Source organism: Oncorhynchus tshawytscha, linkage group LG08 (genome assembly GCF_018296145.1).
Source record: "Oncorhynchus tshawytscha isolate Ot180627B linkage group LG08, Otsh_v2.0, whole genome shotgun sequence".
Classification (NCBI taxonomy): domain Eukaryota; kingdom Metazoa; phylum Chordata; class Actinopteri; order Salmoniformes; family Salmonidae; genus Oncorhynchus; species Oncorhynchus tshawytscha.
In genome coordinates, this window is record NC_056436.1 from 34744960 (window position 1) to 34759005 (window position 14046).

The 14046-nt window shown below is 43.1% G+C and overlaps 1 protein-coding gene across 4 annotated transcripts in view; it reads right to left on the reverse strand.

Moving 5' to 3' along the window:
- LOC112256566 (rho guanine nucleotide exchange factor 10-like) overlaps positions 1-14046 on the reverse strand; it is a 99367-nt gene that overhangs the window by 1181 nt on the left and 84140 nt on the right. For all 4 annotated transcript variants that reach the window (XM_042325463.1, XM_042325462.1, XM_024429888.2 and 1 more), the window contains 3 exons: positions 12630-12804; positions 1072-1194; positions 69-610 (listed from right to left, as the gene is read on the reverse strand). In XM_042325463.1, the coding sequence (XP_042181397.1) occupies positions 96-610; positions 1072-1194; positions 12630-12804 (813 nt within the window). In that variant the 3' untranslated portion in view covers positions 69-95. The remainder of the gene's footprint in view (positions 1-68; positions 611-1071; positions 1195-12629; positions 12805-14046) is intronic.

A 14046-nucleotide genomic window follows, 5' to 3' on the forward strand; every position in this document is an offset into this window, starting at 1 on the left:
ATTGACTTATGAGTGGTTATTAAACCATTAACACTAGTGACTACTGCAGTGACTATGGTCCCACTCACCTTGCTGCACTGTGGTAGTTTAGTCTCTTACATGTTGAGAAGAGGGATCTGCCACACCATAATGGTGGACACAGTCTCCTCCTGGCGGGACTGTTTGCTCTTCCTGTTGACCCTGCGGTGACCCAGCCCCCCCGACACCACAAGCAGAGAGCTGACGTCCACCTTCTTGACCCTCCTGCCCCTCTGGTGATTGGCTGGGTCATTGACCAGGTCATAGATGGCCCCGTCCTCAGGCCCGTGCTCCAGAGAGCCCTGTGACAGAGCCAGGGAGCCACAGGAGGAGGACAGGGAGTCATGGAGGGCCATGGAGGAGCAGCCTGCCTCCCCCAGCCACACTCCCCGGCCCTGAGTAGCAGCAGGACTGGGTGTGGAGCCTGGGGGTGGAGGTGGGGAGGCCTCCCCGTCCTGGGTGTCCCCTGGCTGGCTGGGTGGGCTGCTGCCTGGGCTGTCTGAGTTGCCTGAGGGCCGGTTGCACACGGCGGCTGCCATGGTGAGGAACTTCACTGGGCCGTGGTGTGCATGGAAAGATACCATGCCCCGTCCTACGACATCCAAATATCCAGACACACATTACTCCATACACACATACAAATGCACTAATCAACAGCTAACGTTACTGGATAATACTGGTAATAACTACATATGTTTGAAGTTGCCGGCTTTTGGCAGAAGCCTCCAGAGACCAAGAATTCTGTAGACCGGAGGCACACGGAAATTGGCTTTGAGTCATTATATCAATTAAGAGACAGTATCATTGTGAGAAAGGCTACACTAAACTAACCAGGCAGGGCTGGGACCTGAAGGATAATGACTGAGGCCCATTAATCCATGTTGTGCTCCATTTACAATGACATACTATTGGCTATCAAAGTCCTTAAAGCACCCCTTCCCAAATCCCCTCTTTAACCCCAAAACTATGACACCAAATGGATGGATTGTCATAGAAATCATCATTGGGATGTTTTGATAATCTGGAATAATCTTCAGATGAAGATGCACCCACCTGTGACCTTAGGGATGCCCTGTAGTCGAGGGACAGAGAGGGCCACTGTCACCCCCAGGTTGGTCCCCACCAGCAGCAGACCATGACATACCAGCAGACTGCTCACAGAGACCCTCTGGTTTCCTATGGCCAGAAAATACACATCGTCATAACCTGAATCTGCAGAATATTAATTACATTCTGGAAGAAGTTGTAGAGAGAAGTAATCCAGTGCGCTGTAGTATTGCACAAAATGTTCTGACCACATGGTTTTGTCAAATTATGAGGGAAAAAAAGTTGATATTAAAATAGGTAATAGTTGACCTTCAAGAACGATTTCTGGAGTCAAGCCGTTTGACCTCACACCATAACACAGTAGGAGATTCAGAAGTAGAATCATGTCTCAGAAATGAAAAAGAACACTCGATTGGCCACTTCCTGTGAGCTGTGGTAGAGTACAGTTGAAAAGAGGGAGGTATTTCTGCTCTGTGTGTGGGGAGGTTACTAGGGCAATACCGCTTAACAGCCAATGGTCTCCCGGGCAACCGAAAGAGAAGCAGGAATAAAAAATGAAAACAATTAAACTCCTCACTATTCGATTATAGTCCACTTTGAGTCACACAAACAAAACAAAAAAGTATAAGAGAATGAGTGAACCGTAATGTGGTAATTAAACAAGCAATTGTGGTTCTATTCAGAAAGCCTGGAGCTCGCTGGGACAGAAAGGACTATGTGTGTCCTGTCCTCCCCCCTCAGTCACAAATCAATTCAGTATGAAATGTCACTTTGTACTGTAAACACAGTAATTGTTAAGCTAAATGCACCTTCAGAGGACGGTGATAAATTGTGTCTTCTGACGAACAATGTTTAGTGACTTATTATGTGGAACTTGGCACTCATTTACATATTAACTTTACCATGGGAACAAGCTCGTCACTCTACAAAGAGTGAACAGACAAATGTGCAAAAGCATTTTGACAAAACACTCAATACGGACAGCTATAACTCTGTTTGAGAGAGCCTGTCAAGGCTCCAGTTGTGAGTGGCACTACCCATTATACATTGCAGCTCGAGTCACCTCCCTCCCATAACAACCCCCCTCCCCCCCATCCATCTGCCCGACACCCAGAGTTCACCCCTCTGAAGAACATCAGTCCTGAGTCTACAGTACCAGCCGGTCAGTCAGTCAGTCACTAAACTACACACCCAGCACAGAAAAACCCATCTCTGCACATGTGCTTACAATGAGGGTCCACAGTTACCAGAAACACACACACACACACACACACAGGGGTGCATTTCTTGACTTCCTCCTTTCATAATATTTGAAGTTCCCCACCCATAGCCCAAACCAAAATAAACCGGGACCAGCATCAACACAGCCCGGGCCTGTTCCTGATCCCACACCAGACGTCTACTTTGATCTGCACTTATCCCCCACAACTAGCACGCTGGATTACAGTAGGGGGTGCAGATAGAAAACATTAGGCCTATAGTCCACACTGATATTCCACTAGCAAGGCAGGGGGTGCAGATAGAAAACATTAAGCCCATAGTACAGTCGTGGCCAAAAGTTGAGAATGACACAAATATTAGTTTCCAAAGTTTGCTGCTTCAGTGTCTTTAGATATTTTTGTCAGATGTTACTATGGAATTACAAGCATTTCATAAGTGAAAAAGGCTTTTTATTGACAATTACATGAAGTTGACACTGAGTCAATATTTGCAGTGTTGACCCTTCTTTTTCAAGACCTCTGCAATTCGCCCTGGCATGCTGTCAATTAACTTCTGGGCCATATCCTGACTGATGGCAGCCCATTCTTGCATAATCAATGTTTGGAGTTTGTCAGCATTTGTGGGTTTTTGTTTGTCCACTCACCTCTTGAGGATTGACCACAAGTTCTCAATGGGAATAAGGTCTGAGGATTCCATTACCAGGAAACTCCCCAGACCTTTTTCCCATTGAGAACTTGTGGTCAATCCTCAAGAGGTGGGCTGCCAACAATATCGATGTTTTGTTCCCCGAGCCACTTAAGTTATCATTTTTGCCTTATGGCAAGGTGCTCCATCATGCTGGAAAAGGCATTGTTCGTCAGCAAACTGTTCCTGGATGGTTGATACAAGTTGCTCTTGGAGGATGTGTTGGTACCATTATTTATTCATGGCTGTGTTCTTAGGCAAAATTGTGAGTGAGCCCACTCCCTTAGCTGAGAAGCAACCCCACACATTAATGGCCTCAGGATGCTTTACTGTTGGCATGAGACAGGACTGATGGTAGTGCTCACCTTGTCTTCTCCGGACAAGCTTTTTTCCAGATGCCCCAAACAATAGGAAAGGGGAGTCAGAGAAAATGACTTTACCCCAGTCCTCAACAGTCCAATCCCTGTACCTTTAGCAGAATATCAGTCTGTCCCTGATGTTTTTTCCTGGAGAGAATTGGCTTCTTTGCTGCCCTTCTTGACACCAGGCCATCCTCCAAAAGTCTTTGCCTCACTGTGCATGCAGATGCACTCACCCCTACCTGCTGCCATTCCTGAGCAAGCTCTGTACTGGTGGTGCCTCTGCAGCCGAATCAACTTTAGGAGACGGTCCTGGCGCTTGCTGGACTTTCTTCGGCGCTCTGAAGCCTTCTTCACAACAATTGAACCACTCTCCCTGAAGTTCTTGATGATCTGATAAATGGATGATTTCAGTGCAATCTTACTGGCAGCAATATCCTTGCCTGTGAAGCCATTTTTGTGCAAAGCAATCATGACGGCACGTGTTTCCTTGCAGGTAACCATGGTTGACAGAGGAAGAACAATGATTCCAAGCACTAGCCTCCTTTTGAAGCTTCCAGTCTGTTATTCAAACTCAATCAGCCTGACAGCGTGATCTCCAGCCTTGTCGTCATCAACACTCACACCTGTGTGAACGAGAGAATCACTGACATCATGTCAGCTGGTCCTTTTGTGGCAGGGCTGAAATGCACTGAAATGTTTTTAGGGGGATTCAGTTCATTTGCATGGCAGAGGGACTTTGCAATTAATTGCAATTCATCTGATCACTCTTCATAACATTCTGGAGTATATGCAAATTGCCATCATACAAACTGAGGCAGCAGACTGAAAATGAATATTTGTCATTCTCAAAACTTTTGGCCACGACTGTACAGTACACTAGCAGGGGGGTAGGGCTGTGGCGGTCATGACATTTTGCCAGCCGGTGTTTGTCAAGCAAATAACTGGTCGGCCTCCTGGTAATTGACCGGTACTTTACATAAACATATTTGCATCTGCTGGCTTCCACACATAGCCCACAATCCACTGATGTTGACCTTTGGAACATCTTTTAAAAACTCAAATCAATCCATGTAATATAGCCTACACCATCACAATAAATCCATTATATATTTTAGACAGGTCTAAAGAAACATGAAGAAAATGTTGTCTATTTCAGAATAACAGAATAGCATACTCTGAGTTGTCCTTATGTTAAGCCGTGCTCTGGCAAAGCCATGTGGGCTACACTAGTTCATTTAGCAGACAAGATTTGCATTATTGTATATTATTTTATAGTATGAAAAATACAATTGAACATAACTGAATAAAATAGAAAGGATCTTTTCTGCAAACGATTTCTGGAGGGAGTGCGCACATGCAGCTATTCTGTGTTGAGCGGTTAACCAGGAAACAGGCACTCCTATATGCTTAATTTAGAGTCATTTATACAACTTTAGTTGTTCTACAAAACATTGGGCTATATATGTTTGATGTTTAATATACACTAAGGCTAAATAATGCAACTAATGATAATTTCATAAATGTTGCATGAAAGGCATGAGCTCTGCTTTGTTTCTTGCGCAGGCTGTACACACTTCATCAGTCTCTCATTCAGAATTAGACAAACACTTGATAATACCTTGAATTTCCCGGCGGCATCCCCCTAGTGTGGCCATAATGCCCCCTAAAAACATCCATGCCTTTTGTGGCCAGTGTGTCCCTGGGCTGAGTATATTCATTATAATTCCCCTTTCCCCGCTGCATGTTCCGAAGCACCTCTCACCCACATGGCTCTCTCAAAATATCTCAATTCTTATTAGCCAATGCCCGTCATGTGATGGGGTTCTTCTCACAGGCATCCATCTCAGCTAAGTAGGCTACAAATGAAGACAGACGTCAGGGACGCAACTGTGCGCATCCTTCATATTTTAACTGTCCACATGTACTTTTCGTCAGCCAACAAGATGAGTAGGCCTAACAAACAGCAAAAGCACTAGCTTTATGATTATGGCAATCTACTATACCCCATAGTACAAAAGTTGACCTATTCTATTGATAAATATTCCAAACATAGTCTGGGACAATTGTCAGATGCGATAGATCTCAAATTAATTGGACCACTCGCATCAAAGAACCTTTTAAAAGCAATGAGGCTGATGCAGCAGATAAGAACTTTTAGCTTAAAACGTTGATAAATGAATAGGCTATTTCTTCACATTATAAGCACAGCAATGTGCACATGGCAGTAAGTTCCAAAATGCAATCAAATGCTATTATGCATGTAATGCTTTATTATAGAAGGTACATTTTCAGGGTGAATATTATCTTCCCCAAACTTAAAACTCACACACCACCTATGTATGCCAGTTAGGCTCCACATTAGTTGTAAAGCATATTAATGTGCTTAATTTTGAAAGGTTATTTGGCCACTTTAGTTGTGATACAAACCTCATCGAAACATTTGGCATATGGGGGACGCAACTAATATTGTCTTTACATATACTAAATAATATGTGGGGAATTAGTTTTGATTTAGAATGGACCATTATCATGCACCTGTCTCGGAACAGGGGCAGCGGGAAAAAATACATGTCATCTAATGCACTTAAATAGAGAATGGAGGACACTTTCCCCCATGGTTTATTTTCATGCCAGTCAGGTAGGCTATACTCCTGTTGTGAAGCAAAGCAATGTGCTTAATATTAAGAAAGTTGATGAATAAATATAGTAGACCTAGCCTATAGAAAGCTGATGAGATCCTCCTATTTTTAAAAGGCCAGTAGAAATGTTGCACAACATGAGCTCATGGGCTCTTGTGATGTGTTGGATTTGATTAGAGTACATTTGCATTGATGGCTAAGTGATTAGAGAGACAATGAGAGTGCTGAGGCAGTTAGCAAGTTCGGTAGGCTACTGATGTCCATCAGCATCAGAGCTTGGAAAAGCCTAATTACTTGTGACTTCCGGTGTGGCGGTAATATGGTCACCATAACAGCCCTAGTTGGGGGTGGGTTAGATATTAACTTCTTGGATATAGGGGGCGCTCTTTTAATTTATGGATAAAAAAACGTGCCCGTTTTAAGCGCAATATTTTGTCACGAAAAGATGCTCGACTATGCATATAATTGGCAGCTTTGGAAAGAAAACACTAACGTTTCCAAAACTGCAAAGAGATTATCTGTGAGTGCCACAGAACTCATGCTACAGGCGAAACCAAGATGAAACTTCAACCAGGAAATGGGCAGAATTTTTGAGGCTCTGTTTTCCATTGTCTCCTTATGTGAATGCGCCGGGAATGAGCCTGCCCTTTCTATCGTTTCTCCAAGGTGTCTGCAGCGTTGTGACGTATTTGTAGGCATATCATTGGAAGATTGGCCATAAGAGACTACATTTACCAGGGGTCCGCCCGGTGTCCTTTGTCTAAATTGGTGCGTAATCTACAAGCTGCACGCAGTCATCCAGTGATTGAGAGGAGAGAGGAGGCTTTCAACGAACGATATATCATGAAGAGATATGTGAAAAACACCTTGAGGATTGATTCTAAACAACGTTTACCATGTTTCAGTCGATATTATGGAGTTAATTTGGAAAAAAGTTCGGCGTTTTGAAGACTGAATTTTCGTTTTTTTTTGGTAGCCAAACGTGACGCACCAAACAGAGCAATTTCTCCTAAACAAATAATCTTTCAGGAAAAACTGAGCATTTGCTATCTAACTGAGAGTCTCCTCATTGAAAACATCTGAAGTTCTTCAAAGGTAATGATTTTATTTGAATGATTTTCTGGTTTTTGTGAAAATGTTGTCTGCTGATGCTAACGCTAAATGCTATGCTAGCCGCGCTAGCTGTTACACAAATGCTTGTTTTGCTATGGTTGAGAAGCATATTTTGAAAATCTGAGATGATGACAGTGTTGTTAACAAAAGGCTAAGCTTGAGAGCTAGCATATTAATTTCATTTCATTTGCGATTTTCATGAATAGTTAACGTTGCATTATGGTAATGAGCTTGAGGCTGTATTCACGATCCCGGATCCGGGATGGCTCGACGCAAGAAGTTAAACACTGATCCCATCTCATTAGAGAAATGGTTCATATCAGGCCAAAATCTGGGACCAGCGACAGAGAGGCTACAACCCTACAATCTCTTCCTGTGTGAAGGCCGCAGGGTAACCATGCTGAGAGGTGAAAGATAGTCCCAGAGCTAGTGCGGTAATGAAGGGTCTGGAGGTGTTGTTTCCTGGCCTCAACATGTTTGTCCCCATTAATGTCCACATGGCTGGGTATTTAGATCAGGCAAGAACAAAGCCAGTGATACAGAACCTCCTCTCCTGCACTCACGACAGACTTGTCTTCGAGGGAACATCAAATACACAATGAAGAAACAAACCATATATCGAGCGGGGTTTCTGGGAGATTTTCCCAAATCAAAATTGACCAAACCAAAACACTGTTAAGGGAGGAGGCAGAGGAGGTATTGTAAAAGAATCACCAAAGCATGGGCGTTTGAGCAATCATTGTGAAATTCAAATGAAAACAGCTATAACCTAATTACACTCAGAGACCACAGTTCTCTCAAATACCGGTTCTCTGGAATTCCTCAGTGCAATCAAAGGATTTACGAGGGATCGTTCCAACATGAGCGAGCATGAGAAGGACAACCCCACCTGGAGCACGGAGGACATTTAACACTCCATTCTATGCCAGCAACCGTGAAATCCTTCCAGATATTTGGTGACGTCACCCTCCCAACTAAAAACCCCTGTCTGAACCTGTGTTTCCTAAAACAAGCCAAACTGCAGGTCTGCAACTTCTCTAAACTGCTGAGAAACCTAGTTCACATAACACACATTGTCTTACCGCTCTCTGCTAGACTTCTGAAACCCCGTAAATACACAAATAGTGTGTAGTTAGTCTGTCTTGGTTCCTGTTGTTTGTTCACACAGTATGTATGGGTGCATCTGGAGTGCCATCCAGAGTCTGAAATAAAACACTCCAGTTCTACATCAACAAGCATCCATCACCCTTCACTCTCAACAGGTATTGATCGTCCGGTCCCCTACCACTCCCACCGTGGCCCAGTGAAGTTCCAAATGGCTTGAATGACACTACGGTTTGAGTCAGCAGGCTCTGCAGATCCAATACGTTCTCAAGCCTAGTCAATCAATCTAGCAGCAGCCGCCAACAACTGAAGAATAAGTACCTGGGTGGAACATTGTGGAAAAGCCCAGAACAGGAGACAAATCCAGGCTTATAGGGGCATACAATACAACTCCCTCCACAGAGAGAAATCTTAACTTGCCCTGACAAATCACATTCAGATGTTTAGCCAGTGCAGGCCGCCAGTTCAAACCATGGTTGAAGAGAACTGGCAAAGTGGTACAGTGGGGGTTGGTTCAGTTGGCTGTTCCACTTTAAGGAAGGAAAACAAACAGAGTCCCATGACAGAGAGATACTGTAGATAGGGCATTAACACAGTGCTGTTATCAGAGGAAGTCAGCTCTTTGGTGATACACACAGACCGTAAGAGACCCTGCTTGGCCTAGAGGAGGAAGTCTTTCAAGTCACTGGTCTGAGGTCTCTCCTTCAAGAGAAACTCTGTGGTTGATGTCCCTTATTAGTTAATGGGACCAAGGAGTCTTATTAAACTATTCCAGACTGGCTTTATCATTCACATCTGTGTTGAAAACCCTTGCACAACCTCAAGATTGGTGTTGGGCTGAGTTTCCCAGAAGGGTAGGTGTAGGATAGGGTTAGTTACTGACTGGATATTGAAAGCATGCTGTACTGAATGAAAGTGTACTCTTGCTTTTCCACAAACCACCACAAAGTGATCCCTAAGAGACCCTTAGGTTTATGCAAGCCTTGATTCGATTGCATAATCAAACACTGGAGCACTATATGCAAGTAAACCATGCACGATGGGACATATGCCAAGATTTAACACAAGGTTTGCTGTAACTTGAAGCCATGATATTGTCCCTTACTCTAATGCAATATATTACATTAAACTGCTTAAATTGGTTATCAAATATTATCTAACTCCCATATGGTGCACTTCTTTGTGTCTAATCTCTCTTTGAAAGTAAATATTTTATAGGGTACACAAAACCTTATGGTAATAATGGATGAGGCCAGTAAAATACTCAACTATGTACACACAGTCTAGGGCTTATAAACAATGGGCAGAACTCAGCTAACGATAGCACTGTTTATTATGCTTCAGACCGATATGTTACTGTAGGTTAGTCATTACTGGTGACACACACACACACACACACACACACCACACACACACCGACTGATCCAGAGCCACAGCAGCTGTCACTATATAAAACACTCCACAGCAGAGTCAAATAGAGTTCAAATAATGGAATTCAAACTTGAGCTCAAAAACAGTCGACTGGACGGCATCTTCAAAATACTTGACAACTTCAGAGGTGAGGAACTGTGGACAAACAGGAACCTCAAAACGCAGAGCAACCCTTATAATACGGTTGACGTTACTACAGTACAGCTGATGACAGAGGACCAGCAGCTGAAACTGACAATATACAGGATCAAACCCCAAAAACTCTAATCAAACCAACCGAGCCGTTGTAGCAATATTAAAGAGCAGCCACAGATAGGAGAGAAAGATTACGACTAGTCCCCTCTAGACTGATGTAGGACACAGAGCTCTGACAACAGATTACTATTCACAACACAGCTGGCTCTGATTGAGATCCTCACTCTGGTCTGCTGCTCGTCTTTCTGACTGCCATCTGGCCGTCGCTAAGATGTTTGAGGCGAGCTTCACCAGCATAAAGGACAAATCAAACTTGTCATACTGAAACAACAAACGACGTATGATTTCGCCAAGTTACAGGACTCGGTAGCAATACGTGTGTTACTATGGTAACAGCAACTGATGTAGCAACAGAGAAGGTAACTACATACACTATATATATTCAGTGGAGGTTGAAATTATTGACACCCCTGATAAAGATGAGCAATAATGACTGTATAAAATAAATAATTAAAAAGACAGCTATATTAATGCTCCAAAAAAAAGTAAATTATATTATTTTATACTAATACAATTGATCAGGAGAGAGAGAGATTGTTTAAAAGTAATACTATTTTTTTCTTCTCAAAAAAGGTAGGGGTCAAAATGATTGACACCCCTAAAGATTGTAATAAAATAGTCAAACATTTTGTATTCGGTCCCATATTCCCAGCACACAAGGACTACATCAAGCTTATGACTGTACAAACGTGTTGGATGCATTTGAAATTCATTTTGTGCCCTATAGAAATAAATGGTAAATAATGTAGTGTCATTTTGGAGTCACTTTTATTGTAAATAAGAATAAAATATGTTCCTTAACACATCTACATTAATGTGGATGCTACCATTGATTAAGGATAATCCTGAATAAATCCTGAATAATGATGAGTGAGAAAAGTCGCAGAGGGTCAAACAAAGATCATATAATTTGACCCTGACATTTGAGAAAAAAACTATTACTTGTTAAACAAAACTCTTTCTCTGAGCAATATTGTATTAGTATAAAACATACAATTTACACCCTAAAATCTAGCATAAAATATAGCTTGTATTTGAAATGTCTTATATTCTACAGTTATTTTTGAAAGAAGAGGGTGCAGAACCAATGTAAATTGAGGTGCAACTAATGAAGGCCATTGTGGCCTGAAACATCTTTCTTTGAACTTTGAACTTAAATAAAACACATTGTTAATGGTGAGCGAGTGATAGACTTTTCCTTTGCAGTTATTGTTGCTCATTTTTATCAAGGGTGTCAATCACTTTGGTCCCCACTGTACATACATCATAGTGCTTGTATGGGATTATGACACACAATGTAATATTAATTCCGACTGTACATAGAGTACATACTGTTATTATAGTATGTTGACTGTAGGCAACTCCTGTTGGAGTTCTGTTGCGCGCGCCCCCCGCCCCCCCCCAGAAGCTTGAGCTAAATCCAATTCTGGATCCAAAGGGTATTAACCAAACTCAGACCCAGCGCTGGGGAAATAACACAGATTACTGTGTACTGGGAACCTTTATCCAACCCAAAGCGGCTTTACACAGTCCGACTGGTCTGTACTCGCCATTCATGACTAAACAGTCTTGCAAAATGTTCCACAGCAGGTTTGCAAGGACAGGAGTTTTGGCTTTCCATGGTGACATCAACATGCAGTAAATTGGTTAATAGACCAATAACTAAGAGAGTTCCAAAACACTCTGCCAATAACAGCTAGTTTTCAATTTTCCCCTCTCCACCCCAACCACTCCTCTTCTCAAGCAAGATTTTTGCAAGATTGGGGCTTGAAACTTGTATTCTACCCTCACCCACACCCCAAACAAAACCTAGTAGAGAATGGGATGATGTTGAGTTAAGGAATGTTTGATGGTTCAATAAAGGACCAGAATGAGAGGTTCTCAGGTTTTTTGTCTACCCCAGGACTCTTTGAAGAGGACCGAAACAACCAACCTGTCACAACACAACCACAGAGGACACACCTGACTGTGATGTCATCTAATTACAGACAGGCACTGTGTGAGGCAGCCCTTTGAAACTGCGTTTATCATGACAAAGACCCGCACCATTGGATAAAAGTGGAGGGTATATTTGGGGAAAAAACCCACCAAGTACACGAAGACCTGACGACTGACTGTCAAAAGCGATCCACTTCTACTTTGAGAGGACTACTCTGCTCTGGCTGAGAAATAAACAGTTAATTCCCAGGATCCAGTCACTGAGTGACTTGGTTTAGAGGACACACAGAGAGAACAAAGACATGGGTGTTGGTGGTTTGTGCAAACAGAGTTGATAAGACCACAGCATTACCCATAAATCACAGTACTGCAGGCTGAGGGTTAGCACAGCAATGTAACTGTATACTGACATCCTAAAGGTAAGGTTCACCTTTGAGTGTGTGGTTAAGCTGTGCTATGAGCTTTGCTATGAGGAAAGTATGTTCTACTGCACAGGAGGTTGGTGGCACCTTAATTGGGGAGGACAGCCTCATAGTAATGGCTGGAACGCAATGAACGGAATGGAATTTAACTCAAATACATGGTTTCTATGTGTTTGATACCATTCCATTCACGCCATTCCAGTGATTATTATAAGCTGTCCTCCACTCAGCAGCCTCCTGTGTTCTACTGTACTAGAGAAAATGAGTTTGCAGGACCTATACTATACTAGAGAGTCTTGTATCAGCAGCAAAGATGTTCATACCATGTGTTGAATACCATGCCAGAAAGTGCTGCTGTGGCATACAAGTGACAATTGTGACAACGATATCATTACCAGCCAGTATGTTGTGTACAGGCGTAGCGACGTTGATGTCCTGTAGAGGCTCCAGGGTCTCCGTGTGGAACAGTCTGAGGGTGGACCCAGAGCTGAAGGCTATCCAGATACCCACCCCAGCCACCACCATGTGGGATACAACCATGCCTTCCTCCTGGTGGGCCTCCAACTGCCTCTGACGGGGAGAGAGGAAAAAAGGATATTATACTGCACAGCCAAATGGCTCAGTTCTTCAAATGCGTTGTCTGTTTTTAGAGTAGAGGGAGAAAACCCTACTAACTTAGCCACCAATCAGGAAGAATCATGTCTCTTCAACAATCTCACACAGGAAATGCCTTTTACATGGTTGTATTTAGCATGCCAGTATATTTACACATCACCGAGTCACTGAGGAGTAGTCTTCACGTACAATACAGCTGTCCAAGTGATTTCAGAGGGTGGAGACAGACAGATCATCTGCACTGTCTACGCTGTGACAACACACTGACAGTAAGCCTGCTAAGATGCTGAGCCTTGTCCACATCCTAGTAATGGTACACAGTGGCGATAATATTACTGTTACTGACTGTTATGGCTAGGGATTATTTGGAGAAACCATACATAAATAATACAAGATCGACTAGGTTACTCCAATTGACATAATAGTAAACATTAGAGAGGTAGTAATTGTGTTTTGATTTGCATGATTGCTGTAGGCAGTGCTGAACACAATAGCGACATCAGCTTTACTCGAAATATGAGCTATGAGGAAAGTCCTGTCTGCTTCTCATAGATCCACAATTTGATATAAACTTGCCTGGATTTTATTTACCTAATTACAAAGCCAAATATGACTGAGGGCATTTCAGCTTACCCAATATGGACTACTCTGTGCCTCAGTTCTACTGCTATCAGTCAGAAAGAATATCAATTGTGGATTTAGTTGTTTTTAAGTAATTTCCCTGCAATTTTCTCAGCCTAGTACCTGGGAGGCACTACTGTACAGCCATCAGCTGAGTGGCATGGAATCTCCCTCATCCCTGTTAACGAAGGGAAACTCTACTTGGCCAAGGACAGTCTCACAGGCCTCGCAGCAGGGTTCCAGTATTAACAACAAGATCAGGTATTGTGTCACTGAACCTACATACATTTGAACCTCCCAGATGACCCCTCTATCCTCCCCCTTCCCCCTCCTCTACCAGTCTCTCTCCTTCCTCTTCACCCCAGTCTCTCCCACTCGTTCCTTTTTGCCTGCCGCTCTACCTCCACCCCCCTTTCCCCATGTAGGTGCCAGGGTGTAAGCTTTCGGGGAGAAAGGCAGGTGGTCCTGTAATGAGCCTAATTACACTAACTGGATTATGAGTCACTGTGTGTCAGAGGGGAGGGATGTTGTTATTCCAGGACGGACAGCAGGTGCTTGTGACTCGGACTGTGACTC